General features: G+C 35.2%; 1 protein-coding gene across 1 annotated transcript; it reads left to right on the top strand.

Moving 5' to 3' along the window:
- The first annotated feature begins 13,060 nt into the window (after nucleotides 1-13,060).
- LOC100916369 (olfactory receptor 51G2-like) lies at nucleotides 13,061-14,002 on the top strand. The gene has a single exon (XM_012545456.2). The coding sequence runs from the start codon at nucleotides 13,061-13,063 to the stop codon at nucleotides 14,000-14,002; it is 942 nt and encodes a 313-aa protein (XP_012400910.2).
- The last annotated feature ends 3,908 nt before the right edge of the window (nucleotides 14,003-17,910 follow it).

Raw genomic sequence — 17,910 nt, 5'->3', positions numbered from 1 at the left:
CAAAAGTAATGTTATTACATTACATGGATGATATATTGGGATGTGTACCTGAGGAACAAATGTTAGAAGCATGTCTACAAAAAACCATAGAAACACTAAGGAACTACAAATTGCACATAGCTCCAGAAAAAATTCAAAGACATACTCTTTTTCAATATTTAGGATATGAAGTATACCCTAAGGTGCTTACAGTACAAAAACTTTCCTTAAGAACAGACAAGTTAAACACCTTGAATGACTTTCAGAAATTGATAGGAGATATCCAATAGGAGATATCCAATGGATACGTCCAGTGTTAGGCTTGACTACCTATCAATTGCAACCATTATATGACATTTTAAGGGGAGACAGCGGTGCTTTTAACTCACCACACCAGCTTACAAAAGAAGCTCAAGAGGCTTTGAGAGAAGTTGAACTGGCTTTATCCAATGTGGTTGAAAGAGTCATTCAAAAACCCTTGGAAATATCAGTTTTTACTACACAAGAGGCACCCACAGCAGTCTTTCATTGAGGAGACAGTGTGATAGAGTTGGTGAACCTCCTGGCACAACCAGAACAAAGCCTTACTCCTTACCCAGTACTTGTGGCTAGAATTTTATTAAAGGCCATTAAGTAAGCAGTACAATTATCTGGGATAAGACCTGACAAGATATATACCTTTTATACTAATGCACAAAATTAATGTGTGCTGTGAAACTATCCCAGAGTGGCAAATTTTATTATTCATGGATCCAAATTTTATGCACAAGTCTCCATTAAAGATAACCAGACTATTACATAATTGGTGATGGATTCTTGAAGAGTTTCTAAAGTTCCTCTTAAAGGACCAATTATCTTTACAGATGCATAAAAACATAATATTTGTGCTGTATACTCTCGTGACTTAACTATAAAGAGAATAGTCAGAACTCATTTTCAGTCCACTCAGCAGAATGAATTGTATGTGATCATTCTAGCTCTTACTTATTATCCAGGAGATATAAATATATTATCTGATTCGATCTATTCAGTAGGTGTGGTACAAAGAATTGCCAGAGCCCAAATAAAATTTATAGCCTCTAATATATATCAGCTCTTCAAGGAACTTCAAGAACAAAAGAGAAAACATATAGGTAAGATTTATATCTTGCATGTCCACTCTCTTAGTGGACTTCCAGGTCCCATTTTGATGGCAATTCAAAGGCAGATAGCCTTCTATGTTGGTCAATACCAACATAGTTTCAAGAAACCCAAGAATCTCATTTTAAATATGATCAGGCTGCTTGAGCTTTACGTTTACAATTTGGAATAACAAGAGAGGAAGCAAGGAGCATAGTAAAAGCCTGTACAGCTTGCCTTCCTTTCCATGCTCCTACACTGCCTCCAGGGAAGAACTCTCGTGGTTTGAGAGCCAATAAAATTGGGCAAATGGATGAGACCCATTATAAATCTTTTTTTTTAATCCATGTTGTGCTAGACACCTTTTCAGGATTTACTTTTGTAATACCAGCAGCAAATGAGACAGCCCTAGTGGTCACTAAATTTCTTACCCAAGCATTTGCAATTATGGGTGTGCCACAAGCAATAAAAACAAATAATGGACCTGCATATACTTCTAAACACTTTGCACACTTTTGTGTACAGTATAAGATTTTACACACCACGGGCATACCTTTTAATCCTCAAGGACAGGCAATAGTAGAGAGGAGAAACAGAGACATTAAGATGCTCCTCCAAAAACAAAAGAAAGGGGGAGCCACAGGTAACCCTAGAGAACTTCTAAATCTAGCTCTTTATACTATTAACTTCTTGATTTTTGACAAAGATGCACTGGCTCTGGCAGACAAGTTTTATAACCCAACAGAAGGGCAGTGCCCAGTGTGAGCAGCTCCACTATCTTTAGACAGTTGCTAGGTGATATGGAGAGACCCAGAAACTGGTGAATGGAAGGGACTAGATAGGTTAACTGCTTGGGGAGAGGGTTTGCTTTTATCTCCACAGATGGAGAAGGAATCAGATGGGTCCTAACGATCCATGTTCACCTTGTCCATCGGAGAGAGATGGAGCAGACCCTTGAAACAAAGGAGAAGACCCAAGAAACATTGGGTGGTTACATTGCTGACTGTGCCCACCACTGAAAGAGCCTGGCAGTTATGGCATTTGACTCATGGATATCAAAAATTGTTGGACTTCAAAATCCTCAGGAATCATTGGAATCCCTGAGACATGAATAGATTGTTGTAGGACTTGAAAACCCTCAGGAATCATTGGATTCCCTAACACAGAAAAAGACTATTGAAGGACTTCAAAAACTTGCAGGGATCATTGGATTCCCTGACATGTGAAGCAATGGACAATAGATTGGTTTTGGACTATCCCTTGGCTGCTGAAGGAGGCGTATGTGTTACTGTTGTTTACATACCCTCCTTCTAGGACTTCTGGAAATCTTTTACAACACCATGTTGATTCATATTGTTTGTTATATCACTACTTGCATGTACAATTCATGTTTGTTACACCATATTGAGCCTACACTGGCTGTGGGGAGAGTCATCACTGCTAGCCTGTGCTTTATTGCTATGTGTTTGTGTAATACCTCCCATACTGATGGGTTTGTGCATACCTGTTTCTAGTAAGACCCTTTACCCACACTTCCCTTTGGTGCTTTTCATTTTCCTTCCTGAGAAGTCAGGGAGGGTGTAATCATCTCCTTTTTAGTGCTTTCACCTCCCTTCCTGAGAAGTTTGGGGGGTGGCATGATCACCTCCTTTTCAGTATTTTCACCTCCTTTCCTGAAAAGTCAGGGAGGGCATGATCACCTCCTTTTCAGGGTTCTCACCTCCCCAAGAAGTCAGGAATGGTGTGATCACCTGTGTTCTAAAACAAAAGAAAGCAGATGTAAAGGGCTGAAACTCTGAGTTGATGGCGCTGGAATCAGATAACTGAACACTTAAGGCTAAGTACCAGTTGGACAATACTCTATTAGCATATGCTTGGAAAATGGCCCTTTCCACTATTCTGTGCTGGCTTGATAATTGGTATATACAGAGAATTGTAGGAGGGAGTAGGGGGTAGAGTAAGACAAGCCAGAGTCACTTTGGTGGTAGACAAGAAGAAAGGAGTTCGTGGAGATCCTGCATCCATCACCTTCACTTCTACCCCTAAAGACCAAGAATAAAGACCAAGGACTTTTGCTTATCCTGACTGCGGCTGATTCTAAGACATCCAGGGTGCTAACTCAGTCTTCATAGACCTGTATCACAAAGAGTTCATAAAGGAGACAAAGGGACCACATATATAAAATGTTTATGTCAATCCTTTTTGTAGTGGCAAGATACTGGAAACTGAATGAATGCCCATCAGATTCAGAATGGCTTAATAAGTTATGGCATATGAATGTTATGGAATATTATTGTTCTATAAGAAATGATCAGCAGAATGACTTCAGAGAAGCCTGGAGAAACTTCTATAAAAAGAGTAAGAAGATCATTCCAAATTGAAATTCAATATTTTTCTAACTGAATCATGTTGCCTGTCCAGTGTTGAGAGAAGGAAAGATTCCTTTCACAGACTTCATAGATAAACTGGATTCATAGAAAAACACACATACACACAGACAAACACTAATTCTTCCCAATAGTGATTCAATTTTCCCTTTGTTTTGCTATATTTATTTGCTCTCCTCAGATACATCTTTAATAATTAGACAAAACACTTAAAATGTGACCTGCCTACAAAATATCCATAGGAAGGTTCAGTATGGGAGGTGTAAATAAGTAAGTCTTATTTGACTTAAAACAAGTAGTTTTTGTTGTCATTGTTTATGAATTTGGAGCTTTTTAAAAAAATTTTTTTTGATATTCCAATTTCTGTTTTAAATGAGAGGTTGAAACCAGATTAGTTTCTCTCTTAATTATCTTCCAATTCTGAAGCTGTGGTCCTTTCCTTCTTTACCATAAACAGATTTGAGATATTCTTGAAAAATTCAAAACTTCATAATTGGTCTTTTACTTAGTAAATAAGCTTAAGTGATTGTCCAACACACAGAGAAACTTGGATTTTTTCAGTCACTGAGTCAGTCAGAGGGGAAATTTGAATGGAGATATTCTTGACTCCAAGTCTAAGTCATATTATTTACCCCATATTTTCTCTTATGTTCAATATATCTGATCTCCTTTAATAAAATGAGTACTCACAATAAGTATTACTTGAGATGGGAAAAATCACACTTTTCTTTGGCCTCCTAATTGATTTCGCAATCGAACCACAAATAGATTTCAATACACTCTCTGAAAAAATATATTTCTATCATCATTACCATCATCATCATCATTGCTATAACTAGCATATCTAATGATTCTGAATCTTCGGCATTTACTAGTTTTGTATTAAGAAAAAACAATTGGCCTCTCTAAGGCTTATTATAAAATTCAATTAGTACTTTCACTAGCTACCTCACAAGTTTGTTCTGGGCAAAGTATTTTACAATTTTTAAAAATGCTATTTCTAGTAAATTGTTTTGTATAAATAAAATCTGGGAGGGAAGACCTTTAGGATTTCTGGCCAAAGAAGAACAACCACCACAATTTTGTATAATCCTGTTTAGGAGAAATAAACTTACTTTATCTCTCCTAATGGGAAGAGTTCTAAGGTATCATTAAATGGAGTAAACCTTCTAAATTGCTTCAATTGGAACTGTCATAAGCAATATCAAACTGAGGAAATTAAATAATTTTATTGTATTCAGGAGAGCAATACTATGATTTCAGTATTTCATTTTATTTTGCTTAAAATAAATGAATTCATAGAAGTATATATTTTTGTCTTAGGTATGCTTAGGTCCATCATCTTGTTGGTGAAGCTATTTTATCCATTCTGAAACTTATTACTTGTTTATAAATAAACTCAACCCAAATTATATAAATGATATTGGCAAAGAAATAGAAGCGTAAAAAGAAGATACTGTGGTCATTGGTGAGAACAATGATAGCTCAAGGAGAGCCATCATCCTTTCCTAGCTTCTTTGCAAAGTCAAGAGAAGGGGGAAAAAAGCATTGTACCCTTCTTTCCCTCCATCAGTCTTTAGATTCTTCCATTATTCAGATCCTTTTTTATATTATCTATTTCCCTCCTAAAATGTGTTGCCCAAAATTGAACATAGAATTTCAGATTTGTATCTTAATCATACAATCAACCTGAGAAATTGTTATGTATCACAGTCACTTTTTAAACAACAAAAAAAATTGAGAGACAGGCACAAAGACAGAAAGACAGAGACATACAGAGACAGAGAAACACACAAAGAGAAGAAAGAGCCAACAGAGACAGAGAGACGCATAGAGAGAGGAGACAGAGACAAAGACAGAGAGACAGAGATGGAGAGACAGAGAATGAAGCAAAGACAGAGACAGAGAAAGTCACAAAGACAGAGACAGAGACAGAAAGATAAAGAGACTGAGAAACAGAGGCAAAAAGAGAGAGAGACAGAGACAGAAATAGAGAGACACAGAGACAAACACAGAGAAAAACAGTGACAGAGAAATAGAGATAGAGAGTGAAAGATAGAGACAGAGTGAAAGACAGAGACAGAGAGAAACAAGGACAGACAGCAAACAGAGATATAGAAAGAGCAATAGAGAGATAAAGACAGGCTGATAAAAACAGAGACTAAGTTCTGTCAATATGATATCTGTTTAGCAGGTGCAAGGTCTCTCTGAAAGTGAGAATAGATATGTATAATAGAGGATTATAAGATCATAGATGATAAATTTTGAACTTTGAGGACCTCAGAGACTTTCTAATCAAAGCATATCATTTTACAAATATGGAAACTCCATTTCAGTGAGCTTAAAAAATTTGTCCAAAGAGCCAGTGGCAGAATTTAAATTCATGTCCAAGTCCAGCATTTAAGGGGTGGAGCTACAAATTGTGTCCCAGTGTTATAATAAGAAGATTCTATAAATGAAAGACAGTTTTCTCAGTCTCATTCAGTGACACAAGAGAAAAAAAAGTCAAAGAGAATAAGAAGAAAGGGGAAGGCAGCAAACACTTTTTTAAGCAATTCTATGCAACAGACACTGTAAAAGTACGAAGTACTTTACATTCTTTTATTATCTCCTCACAAAAACCCTTGGATGTCACTTTATAGGTGAGGAAATTGAAGTAGACAAATATTAAGTGACCAAGGTCACACAGTTAGTAATTGTCTCCCACCAATTTAAAATTCAGATCTTCCTGACTCTAGTACTTATGTTCTATTCACTCTACCACTTCTGGGATTAAAGGACCTGGGTTTGAATGCTATCTTCGATGTTTGATACCTATGTGAATTCAGACAACTTAACATCTGTAAACCTCAGTTATCTCACCTTTAAAATGAGAGAATAAAGCCTCTTTTTTCATTTATAGATATTTCATGATCTGAGTCTATGATTCTTTTACAACCTCCCTGACTTTATTAAACTCTGTGTCTAATACTCTAGAATCTTAGGCCCATCCATAAAGAATGTTTTGTCTGTTTCCCAACCCCATCCCTAAACTTGTTACCTTTTGTTTTAAACATAGGAAAAATAAAAAAGAGGCCAGGACACATATGTATTGATGGGCAGGGGTGGTAGTGGTATTAGCCTTCATTAATGATGGAAGTCAAATTCTTCAATACTTTAAAAGACAACCCCTTGAAATATTTCTGTTTTATCAAAGTCTTTCTCTTTCTTGCTTTGGTCCTTCTTTCTTTGCTTCCTTCTCTCCTTACCTCCATCCCTCCTTTTTTTCCTTCCTTCCTTTTCTTTTTTTCTTTCCTTCCTTCCTTCCTCGATTTCTCACTCCCTGCTAGCTTTCTTGCTTGCTTTCTTTCTTTCTTTCTCTGTTTTTTCTCTTTCTTTCTTTTTTCTTTCTTTCACAAAGGCACACTGCCCATGCTTCCTATATGATTCTAAAGCATTTTGAGTTACCATATAATGTAACCATAATTTTTACCCCCTGATGGACCTCAAGCAAGAAAACCAACTTTCTGCTCAAATTTTAGGTGGGGAAAGGATGACTAAATGAACGCTTATAGACTTGAAATCATGCTCCAGGTACAGGTTGAGATTCTTTTCTCCCTCAAGGCTAATGTTGAAAAAGTTTAGGTAATGGGACTGGTTTTGGCTCTAAAGTAGAGCAGAGTCTCTTAAGGGACAGATAATTACTTATTTATAGCTGATTGGATAGAAGATGGAGATGTTCAATGCACAAAGTGTTGTTCCTGACTCCAAGGGAATGGATGGATATCCATATGTATTGAGAAGCAATTGAAACATTTGATGATCTCAATCCTTTCTATTTGTAATGTTTAATTTATCATGAATTGTTTCTTTTTTCTTTTAGATCACAACTATACAGTTGCCCCCTTCTCCTGCTTCTGCCTCAGCAATAGTCACTAGCTACAAGGTTAGAAATCTGTAGAGATGTAGAAGCAGGCTTTTAAAGCTGAGAACAGAAGAAACATCTGAGAGAGGCTTCTGAGCCAAAACAGACTGACGAACCTATGGATCATATGGATGAATATTCCCTGCTTGCCATGGTAATGACTCCATGTAAAAGTGCTCAGAGGATAAGCTAGAGGACATTTACATGGGACACTCAATAGGAAAGTTACTTGAATGATCCTGAGAGGGAATAAGACTTTAAAAAAAAAAATGAAATCAAGAACTAATTATTAAGCACTAGGTCCCCAACCACTGTTCTCATATACACCAATTTTGGGAGAAGGATTCATTCTATTTAGACAGGTAGAAAGAATGAGAATTGGTTGGTGGACATAGAAAGAGAAAAGAACAAGAAAAGAGTAGACTTGTGCATACAATCTGCTGACTTAACACAGTCCTATCAATTGGGGAGAAATCTGTGGTGAAGTGATCCTGTGAACTGAGTTTCTTCTTTGGGAAGAAAATGGGTTGGAAGGGAGTCAGAATAATGGTCTTTCTTATTTTCTGAAAGTTCTTTTTCTAGCAGTGGAGGACAAGGCCCCTTCATATCTTTTAGTCATGGAATTTTGTCAAATTGTAAGGAGTTTAAATAAGATATATCAATCAAGATAGTTTTAGTGTTCTTCAGACTGGTTCCCACCTGTGTGCCAGGCTGAAGGGGATTATCAGAGAAGTTCATGTTTCTTCTGCCTTTTTTCCCCACAATAAGTAGTTTTAAAACCAATGAGCTTTCATCACATGGAAGCTGCGTATTCAGTGTGGGTGAATCAACTAACACTCTGGAGGAGATAAGTAAAAGTCAGATGAATCTCATATCCTAATTACAATTCAGTTGGGAAAAGAATAATAAGGATGACTTTGTAATATGAATTAATGAAAAACATATTTTATTAAGCATGCTAGATGTGATTAAGGATGTTAAGTATTATTAAATAGTAGGTTTCAAATACTGTGCTGAAAAGAAAATAGCCTCTGTTTTCACAATGCATATAGAAAAATTCTGAGTAAAGTGAATGGGTTCAGAGGTTAAAAGTGCCTGCCCCCCAGTAGTAGACTACTACCATGGGGAAGTAGGGAGTAGGCCACAGGTCAGAGTGCAGATGGGACACTAGGTTCCCTCTGGTAAGGCTGGTAATGGGGGTTTAGTGTCCAGGAGAAGAAGTTTGGGGATGGGCTCTCCAATAGCAGGAAAGGAATACTGGGTTTCTTTAGAGGTCATTTAGTATCTTGGGTCTGAGGTCAATAGCTTCCAGTAAGGAGAAAGAAGCAGTCTAGACTCTCCTATTCAATAGTCCTTTTTAGTTCAAAAGTCTTTTACCTCAGAATGGACCTTCATTTTGTTTAAGAATGATCATTATAATTAAATCATTCTTTCCTATTTTCTTTTGCCCACCTTAGGTCTTAAGGTAGTTGAGTGGCTATAAGCAATGGTATGAGTATAATTTTGGTACTAAGATTAGCTTCATTATATGCCCTTACTGTACACAGTATACTTCTTATAGGAGGAAAGGTAGGGTGATACTAACATGAATGAATGAATAAAAGATTGAAGAATTAAAAATCATTGGTTAATGTCAGAGTAAGGGGTAACAGGGAAGTAATACCAAGAGGAAGTTAGACATAAAAGAGATTAGTGTGAGCAGTTATGAAAAAGATTTTGTAAAATTGACAAGCCTTTAAAGGATTATATGATTTTTAAAGTATCAATTGGAATAAAATATATCTTGAGAAGGGAAAGACGTTCTGAATTAGTCTGAGTAAAGACAGATTGCTGAGAATGTGTGCAGCAATAAGATAACTGTGGATAGTACAGAGAGTAGGCTTGAAAGAAAAGGAAATTGTGCGTGGAACTGTGTAGAATTGTAGAATAACGAAACTGGAAAGGATCTCAGAAATCACTTGAGAAAAATCACCCAATTTTATTGTTTTGGGAGGCAATTTGCTTTAAGTGACTTGCTCAGGGTCATATGGCTACTATGTATGTATATACTATGTATATAAGGTCACATTTGAACTCAAGCCTTGTTGACTTCAGGGTCAGGGCTGTATCAGTCATCTAACTCCCTGAAAGCATTCAATTTTACAGAAGAATAAAGTAAGTCTTCAGAGAGAAAAAATTATTTTTTCCAGATTATACAAATTAAATTACTAACAACCACATGTTCAGCCAACACATCAAGTAGTCATTCCTTTGCACCATATTGTTCTTATAATTTCAGAATTTTTCTTTACTAATGTGCTAAGCAAAACTTCTCATCAGAAGTCAACAACAAGAAGTTTTCAACCACCTCCCGGCAATGTATTAAACAGTAGGGATACAGAGAAAAGTAAAAATAAAAAAAAATTTAAAAATAGTTTTGCTTAGAAGGAATTCATAGTCTAATAGGGTACACGATGCTTGCAAACAAGCATTCTCCATCAAGATAAGCAAAGGATAAACTGGAGATCATCAACAGAAAAAAAGTTATAAAGGTTAGTGAGAATTAGGAAAGGCTGCTTTGCAGAAATTGAGACTTTATCTGACATTTGAAGGAAATGAGGAAATCTATTCTGTCTAGCCTAGGAAGGAATAACAAGATTCTAGCAAAGGGGAAGTTGTGATAAAGGACAAAACATGTTTTTTGGTTTTTGGTTTTTTTTTTAATATAGAATGTCCCACTACTAAAAATGAACTTCCAGCCAGCAATAAGATGAATGTTCTGAGTAGGCACAGGCAGACTGGAATTTTTAATTCATATAGGTTCCATTAGCAATAATGCTACACAGGTAGATTTGGGGTTTTCTCTTTATGAATTTGCTCAAAGTTCTAAAATGATACATCTCCTCTGAAAATGTGGTTTCCTGATCTTTAGAATTCACTAATATAGAATCTAGGTCTGAGGTCACTTGCTTTGGGAACCAAAGACAAAGAAGTTGTGAAGAAAGGGTAGGTATCATTTTGTGCTGGTATGCTCATTCTTTTACTATTCATTTATTATTTCTTTGAAGAGTTCTAAAATTTGGGTAGATTTTAAAACCAGTCTTTTGGGTTATACTTGAAGGCCTCCACTATCTTCCTCTTTTGAAAATGTGAACATTTCCTTTTCTCTAGGACAGCAGAACCTTCCACTTTTGCCATTAGCTTCTAAAAATCATAGTCAATATCTTGGTAAATCATGTGTACCCATTTTTACTTTGTTTTGTTTTTTGCTTGTTTTTTTTTTTTTTTTTTTCATGCACTCAAAGATATGGTTTCAAATCAGGTTACTTGCACTCTTTAGGAAAGGGTAGAGAGATTGTCTCTTATGATTCTCTCTTAGCCTAACTTAAGAACACCCTATCAGTTCTACTTATTGTGCAATTTGTAGTCCAAGGAAGAAGATGTCTGAAGTTAGAGTAAACTGCCCTGGAGGATGATGACTGCTCAATTGCTGAAGGTCTTCCAGCTAGTATTCCACTTATTAGATATGTTCTATACATACTTTTCATTTAGAAATGTATTAGATTAAATACCTTAGGAAATTCTTTCCAAATTCTCTGAAAAATGAATAGCATCTTAAACAAAAGTTATTGTCCTGAATTGAAGCAAATCAGATTTTCTGAAGATAGAGGTGACCACACCTTCAACACCATACAAAAATAAAGAGATTATGCAAATACATAAAGGGAAGTCTAATCAATAATCTGAATTGCCTTTATTTATGACTTCAGTATGAGTTCTGGAACCAGGTCCTATAAGTTCTTGAGAGTGGATTGCTGAGTTATTTGTGTAAAGATTTAGAATTTAAAATTTAGCCAACACTAAATCAAAGCCTTATTTCTTGTTTTGTTAATTGCTTAGATTTATCAAAGTGAATTAGAAAAAGTTGATCATGCAGATTCAACTTTAAAATGTCTCATATATATTTTTATCATAATTTTTCTTTTTTGGAGAATCAGTTGTAAAACATTTACCAGCACATCCATAATTTCAAGATGGAAAAGGGAGGCTAGCTTACAGAAGACAGTCTTAGAATTTCACTAATATTGGTGATAAATTGTTGGGGGGAAGAAGAGTACATTTTTGTGTATCTAATCACACTAGCAATTTCTTTTATGTAGATAATTCCCAGTAAGAAAATTGCTTTTCTCAAATATATATCTACAACTGATCTGCAGTCTATCTATATAGTTGTTGAGAGTTGTTGGCCGGGAGGGGTCAATAAGATATTAAGTAGCTTACTCAGGTTCAAAAAGGCAGAATGCAATAGAAGTAGAGTTTGAACAAAGATGATTTTGTCATGACCAGTTATATTTTGGTGGGTTAGAGAGAAAATACAATAGTATCATCGTGGTCAATTTTAAAAGTGGAAAAAAAAATTAAAACTAGATCACATACATTAAGGAAATTTTTGCATCCACAGAAATATTTGATTTCCCTCTGTACAGGACTCCTAATTTTCAGGGAGTCAGGGAGTAAATCCCTAAGAGTAGAAATCTCAGAAATATTAATTTAATCACAAGGATTTGGACTGAAAAGTAGTTGGATATAAAATGATTCACTCCCCTCATTTTAGTGATAAAGAAAGTGGAGCCCAGAAAGATGAAGTGCTTTACTCAAAAATACAGAAATAAGGATGCACTGTTTTTAACAACAAATTAGCACCTAATCCTTATACTGTGACAATTCAGGCATTAGCCTTGTCTAGCTATGAGCTATAGAGTGAGTAAGAATCACAATATAAATGGATTTAAATTGCTATGTTCATTTTTTTTTTATTGTACTGATACCAATTCAAGTTTTATTGCCTATGACATGCACAATTATCTTTCTGGGACATTTTCCTCCTCTCTATAAAGCAATGACAAGAATTTTTCTCTAAGTCAGATGAATTGAAAAGTTTTCCTCTAAATATTTCATTCACTAATATCTCATCTTCACAACTAGTATCATCTATACTACATACTATCTAGCAATGTACTACATTATTATCTGTTTATGTATTTAGATATATAGAAACAATAGATAGACAGATAGATATGTGTATATACATACATATGAAAAGATGACATGGAGGTAGCACTGGGGACAGAGGGCTGGGCCTGCAGTCAAGAAAATGTTTTTTCCTCAATTCAAATATGTAGTCATTAGCTATGTGACCCTGGGTAAGCACTTAATCCTGATTACCACAGTTTTCCATCTACAAAATGAGCTAGAAAAGGAAATGACAAAGAAGACCCTAAATGGGGTCATGAAGAGTTAGCTATAACTGAAAACAATTGAATGACAAAATATAAATAAATAATAAATAAATATCCTGCTGGATATAGATACTCTCTGTTTCTCTGCCTCTTCTATATGTGGTTACTTGTGTATATAAACATATATCTATACACTAACACACACACACACAATATCTCTATAGCGTCAGAGAGAGAGACAGACAGACAGAGAGACAAAGAGAGAGAGAGGGAGGAAAAGAGTGAGAGAGAACTAGAGATAGAGAAATAGATATAATTGATGCTGTTGATCATGATGATGATGATGATAAGTATGAGCTGATTGACCACTATACTCGCTGAGGATCAGTGAGTTAGAGAACTGTAATGTTTGTCCTTTCATTACAGGAAAGGAATCCATCCCAGTGAGCAACATGTCTGTCTTCAATTCCTCCACGCTCTATCCTCGGTTTCTTTTGACAGGTTTCCCAGGATTGGAGGCCATGTATAGTTTGATCTCCATCCCCATCTGCCTGGTCTATATTATTTCCATTGCAGGAAATTCCACCATCCTCTTCATTATTCGGACAGATACCTCACTCCACCAGCCTATGTATTATTTTTTGTCAATGTTGGCTCTGACAGATCTGGGTCTGTCTACTACTACATTGCCTACTATGCTCAGTGTCTTCTGGTTCCATGCCCGGGAAATCCCTTTCAATGCCTGCTTGACCCAGATGCACTTCATCCATATGTTCTCCATCATAGAGTCTGCTGTATTGCTGGCCATGGCATTTGACCGTTTGGTGGCCATTCGTGAACCCCTGCGCTATTCAACCATCCTCACCAATGGGGTAATTAGTGGAATTGGGCTGGCCATTGCTGGAAGGACACTGACTTTAGTCTTTCCTGGCTCCTTCCTCTTGAAAATGCTAAAATACCAACCCATCAATGTCCTCTCCTACTCCTTTTGTTTGCACCAGGATCTCATTAAGATGGCAGTATCCAGTCGGAGGATTAGCAGCATCTATGGCCTCATGGTAGTCATATTCTCCATGGGACTAGACTCAGTATTGCTTCTTCTCTCCTATATACTCATCCTGGCCACAGTGCTGAGCCTTGCTTCTAAATCAGAGCGTGTTAAAACACTCAACACCTGCATTTCTCACATATGTGCTGTGCTCACTTTTTATACACCCATGATTGGGTTATCCATGATTCGTCGTTATGGACAGAATGCCTCCCCAATAGTACACGTGTTGATGGCAAATGTCTACCTTCTTGTTCCTCCACTCATGAACCCAATTGTATATAGTGTCAAGACGAAGCAGATTCGCTTGCGCATCCTTAAGAAGTTCCAAAAGCAGAAGGGATAGAGAGACTCACAGATTCTCTCTTCAGTAGTACTAATTATACTACATCTTTGTATAATATTTAATATTTTCCCCAAAGTTTAAAAAAATGCAATATTATTGACAGTGAGTGCTATAAATTGATTTTGCTGATTATGGATATACAAAGTTGAAACTGCCTCAGTTTAAAAATAAACATGATTGTAGTCCTAATTCCAATTTCTATTTCAAACAAAAGTTATTTTCTGATAATAATATTAGTTATATTCTGATAAAAAATATTTCATAAGAAAACAATTACTTTGTAGATTTCCCTTTTATTTGGCCTTTTCAGTCCCTTCTTGTTCCTTTCCTTTTTCTAGTTAACAATTCAAGTTAATTAGCATTTATTTCATGACTATTATTTTCCAGGTGCTATACTAAATGCTAGGAATTATGAAGAAAGAAAACATGACATCTATCAACTCTATTCTAATGGGGAGACAACATGAAAACAATGATGTGCTAACAAGATAAATGAAGGGGGAAATGTGGGTGAGGAATAGTGGAAAGATATAAGTATTAATGGGGATTCAAGTTACATTTTGAATTTCAAAAAGAGCAATTTATATTTGATCATAGAGTTATAGAAAGCCACTGACTAGAGCGCCATTATAAGTAAAAGGGAATAATATAGTCAGACTTGTGCTTTAGGAAGATAAAATTAAAAGCCCAGATATATACTAGATAAGGTAGAGGCTAAGGCAGAAAATTCAATAATCAGGTTATTACAATACTCCTGATTTGAGGTGATGAAGGCCTGTACTGGGGAGAGAAGGTAATACTTGAGATAAAAATGAGACATATTATAATGAAATTCCAAAAAGGTTACAGTAATATAAATAGGGAGTAGAGGTTTAAGAAATGCTTACTGAGTAAAATCTGAAGGAATAGTTCAGTGAAGAAATGAGGAAACAATTTATTTTGTTTATTTTTTTTTCGGGGGACTTCGGGTGAGAGAAAACCAGACAGAAGATAAGCAATGGAAATGCTACATATGACATAGGTAGATTAGTCTTTGCAATTTCTAGAAGCTTGAGAATTAGTTTAAAAAAAAGTTTCTGCTCTAAGTCAGAAAGGGGAAATGTTGGGCAAGCTAAGAAAGATAACAGGAAAGGATAAGTGTCAAGATTTCCAACTGGGCAAATTAAAACAGAATAAATGTAAATCTCTTTTCAACATATGCACTGCCAGCAGTACTTTATGCAGTGTCCTATATCTGGTAACAAAGTATATGTCCCATCAATGGGTAATAACTAAACAAATTTTGGTGTATGGATGTAATGGGATTTTATTATACTGTCACCAATATTGAATTGAAGAATTTAGAAAAGATTGAAAAGAATTATAAGAACTGAATGAAGTAATCAGAATTAGGTAAATAATGTATATGTCTACAAGAAAAATGAAAAAAAAAAAGCTTAAACTGCATTCTTTATAGTTACTGTTTATTCTTTATCCTTGAAGAGGATACATAAGGAAGGTAATGTCATGATTTACAAATGAATTGGATTTAAGTTAGGGTAGCTGTGCAAAGTCATGAGTATCTCTTTCTCCTCTGGAACCATAGGTAGTCCAGAGCTAAGATATAGAGCAAGATGACTGGTTATGGCCCTGGATACAGTGATCTTTTTAAATCTCCAGTCTCAGTTTGATTGAAGTAACATTTAAAAATGGTCTTTTTTTATCTAGTCAAAAAGAAAAAAAAAGAAAAATAATGAGTCTGGAATAATTATGAGACCTGAATTTGGCCCAGGAAAATTATTATAGGAAATATATCTCTCTTCCTTCTTTACAGGAAGGCACTACAAGTATGAGGTTTTAAACATACTATGAGACATAGTGGATGTGCTGATTCATTTAGCTGAATTAATTGTTTTAACTTAAGAAAAACTTTTGTCACAAGGGATGATTTTTGAGGAGCAAAGCAATGAGAGATATATTGGAAAAATAAGTGTGATATAAAATTAAAATATAATTTTAAGAGAAAATTTAAATATGAGAACATTTTAAAATATATATCAAGTAAATAAATTAAACATACATAACCATGAAATTTTAAATATAAACATTGTAGTATATTCAGATACAAATAGAATGTTTAGGCAGAAAGGGTGCAAAATCTAAGAAAGCAAAGAATGCTCATAATTCAACTAATCCCATAAAATTTTTCTATCAATGCAAAATGCAAGGATATGTTGGTTTTCTTCAGTTCTTTTCAGTAAATTGATGTGCTAGTTCCATTTCCCTGGAATAATTTATACAAATTCTGGTAAAAAGAATTAGATAATGTCAAATATAGATATATAGATGATAGATAGATAAATAGATCTACTCTTTTTTAAAAAGTATGTCTGAAATACATTTCAAGTAGGCAAGCTATTTTTTTTAAGCATTTCAATTTTGCCCATAGCATTGAAGGTCAAAAAGGTAAGTTTTTGGTTACAGAGAAACCATATTAATAGATCTTTGAGGTAAAAACCAGATACTTGATGATCAGGATATGTAGATATAGAGGAAAATGCTATTTAATCTCACTATATCATATTTTGTAAGGCATTTTGGGACATATTAGGTTTCCTTCTACTGAAAAGTTTCTTATGAGTTCCATATGACTACTTTTCAGGTATGTTACAGAAAAGATACTTGCTCAGGTAAAGATCCAATGAGGTATCTCTGACTTAATTTTGTAATTTTATCAGTTTTTTAAGTGGTGGAGTTTTTAAGCAAAGTTTATTTATTTTAAGAAAACTCTATTAGTTTACTATTTTTAGATAGAGTAGATCTCATGGCCACAAGGATTGATGAAAATACAGGTGAGAGTTGAGTATGAGGTGAACACCAAAAGTGGAGAAGCAGATCTGAAAGAGTTCAGCAAGCACTCATAACTAAAGGTGTTAATCTTTTCTGAATACCTCACGTTTGCATGTTGTCTCCCCTATGAGAAAATGAATTTGTTGACGATCCTCACTTAAATTGTAAGTAGCTATCAATTATTATTATTAGTCAATAATAACTATGAACATAAACAATACATCAATCACATTCAATATAAGTTATATAAGAATTTAGATTTTAATAGAAGGACCTTTTAATAAGCCTCAAACCTTAAGACTTCTTTATCAGCTATGGAGCTTACTTGCATAGCTGAAAGAATGCTGACAGTTATCTCCATCCTGTTTGTTCAATTCCCAAGTATGGCTGGTAGCAGAGTACAGAAAGTCTCCCCTCCCCTTCCATTCCTGATATCTTCTTGGAGCATATATATAATTTGTACCATCTTCTCTAGTCCAACTTAAGGAAGAGCCGATCCATATTTTGACCACTTCAAGGAAGATACCTGCTGCTTCTCCCTACCTGTAACCCTGCTGACATATTATTTTGTCTAGTTTATGTGTTATGTGTCAATAAATGGAATTAATCTGTATTTGAAATAGCCATTCTTGAGTGTCTAAATATCTACCACTATTAAAAATACGACCCACAAGGAAGTTGCATCTCAGATCATGAGAAAGGGCTGAGGTATACTTCATTAGAAGGTGTCAGTTCCCTTTAATAAAATGTTTTGGTTCAGAGCTTTACCTCAGTTTCTCTTTTAGTCATTCAGGTGATTTTTGTCCCTATACCCATTAGACTGGAAGTTCTTTGAGGGCAGATACTTTTTGTTGTTGTTTTGTTTTGGTCCCTTTCTGTATGCACAGGGCTTAGCATAGTGCCTGACAAATAGGAGATGCTTAATAAATAAATATTGCTTGGATAATTTTGATGCTGACATCTTCTCAAGCCATTTTGCTAGGTGAAACAATTCCCATTAGCCACTTAAAGAGCTATACAATTTGAAATAAGACCATAGGTCTCTGTATTGCACATTAAGTTGGTAGAGACTAAATTTG

Source organism: Sarcophilus harrisii, chromosome 3 (assembly GCF_902635505.1).
Source record: "Sarcophilus harrisii chromosome 3, mSarHar1.11, whole genome shotgun sequence".
In the NCBI taxonomy this organism is placed as follows: Eukaryota; Metazoa; Chordata; class Mammalia; order Dasyuromorphia; family Dasyuridae; genus Sarcophilus; species Sarcophilus harrisii.
This window is presented reverse-complemented; position numbering and strand designations above follow the sequence as displayed.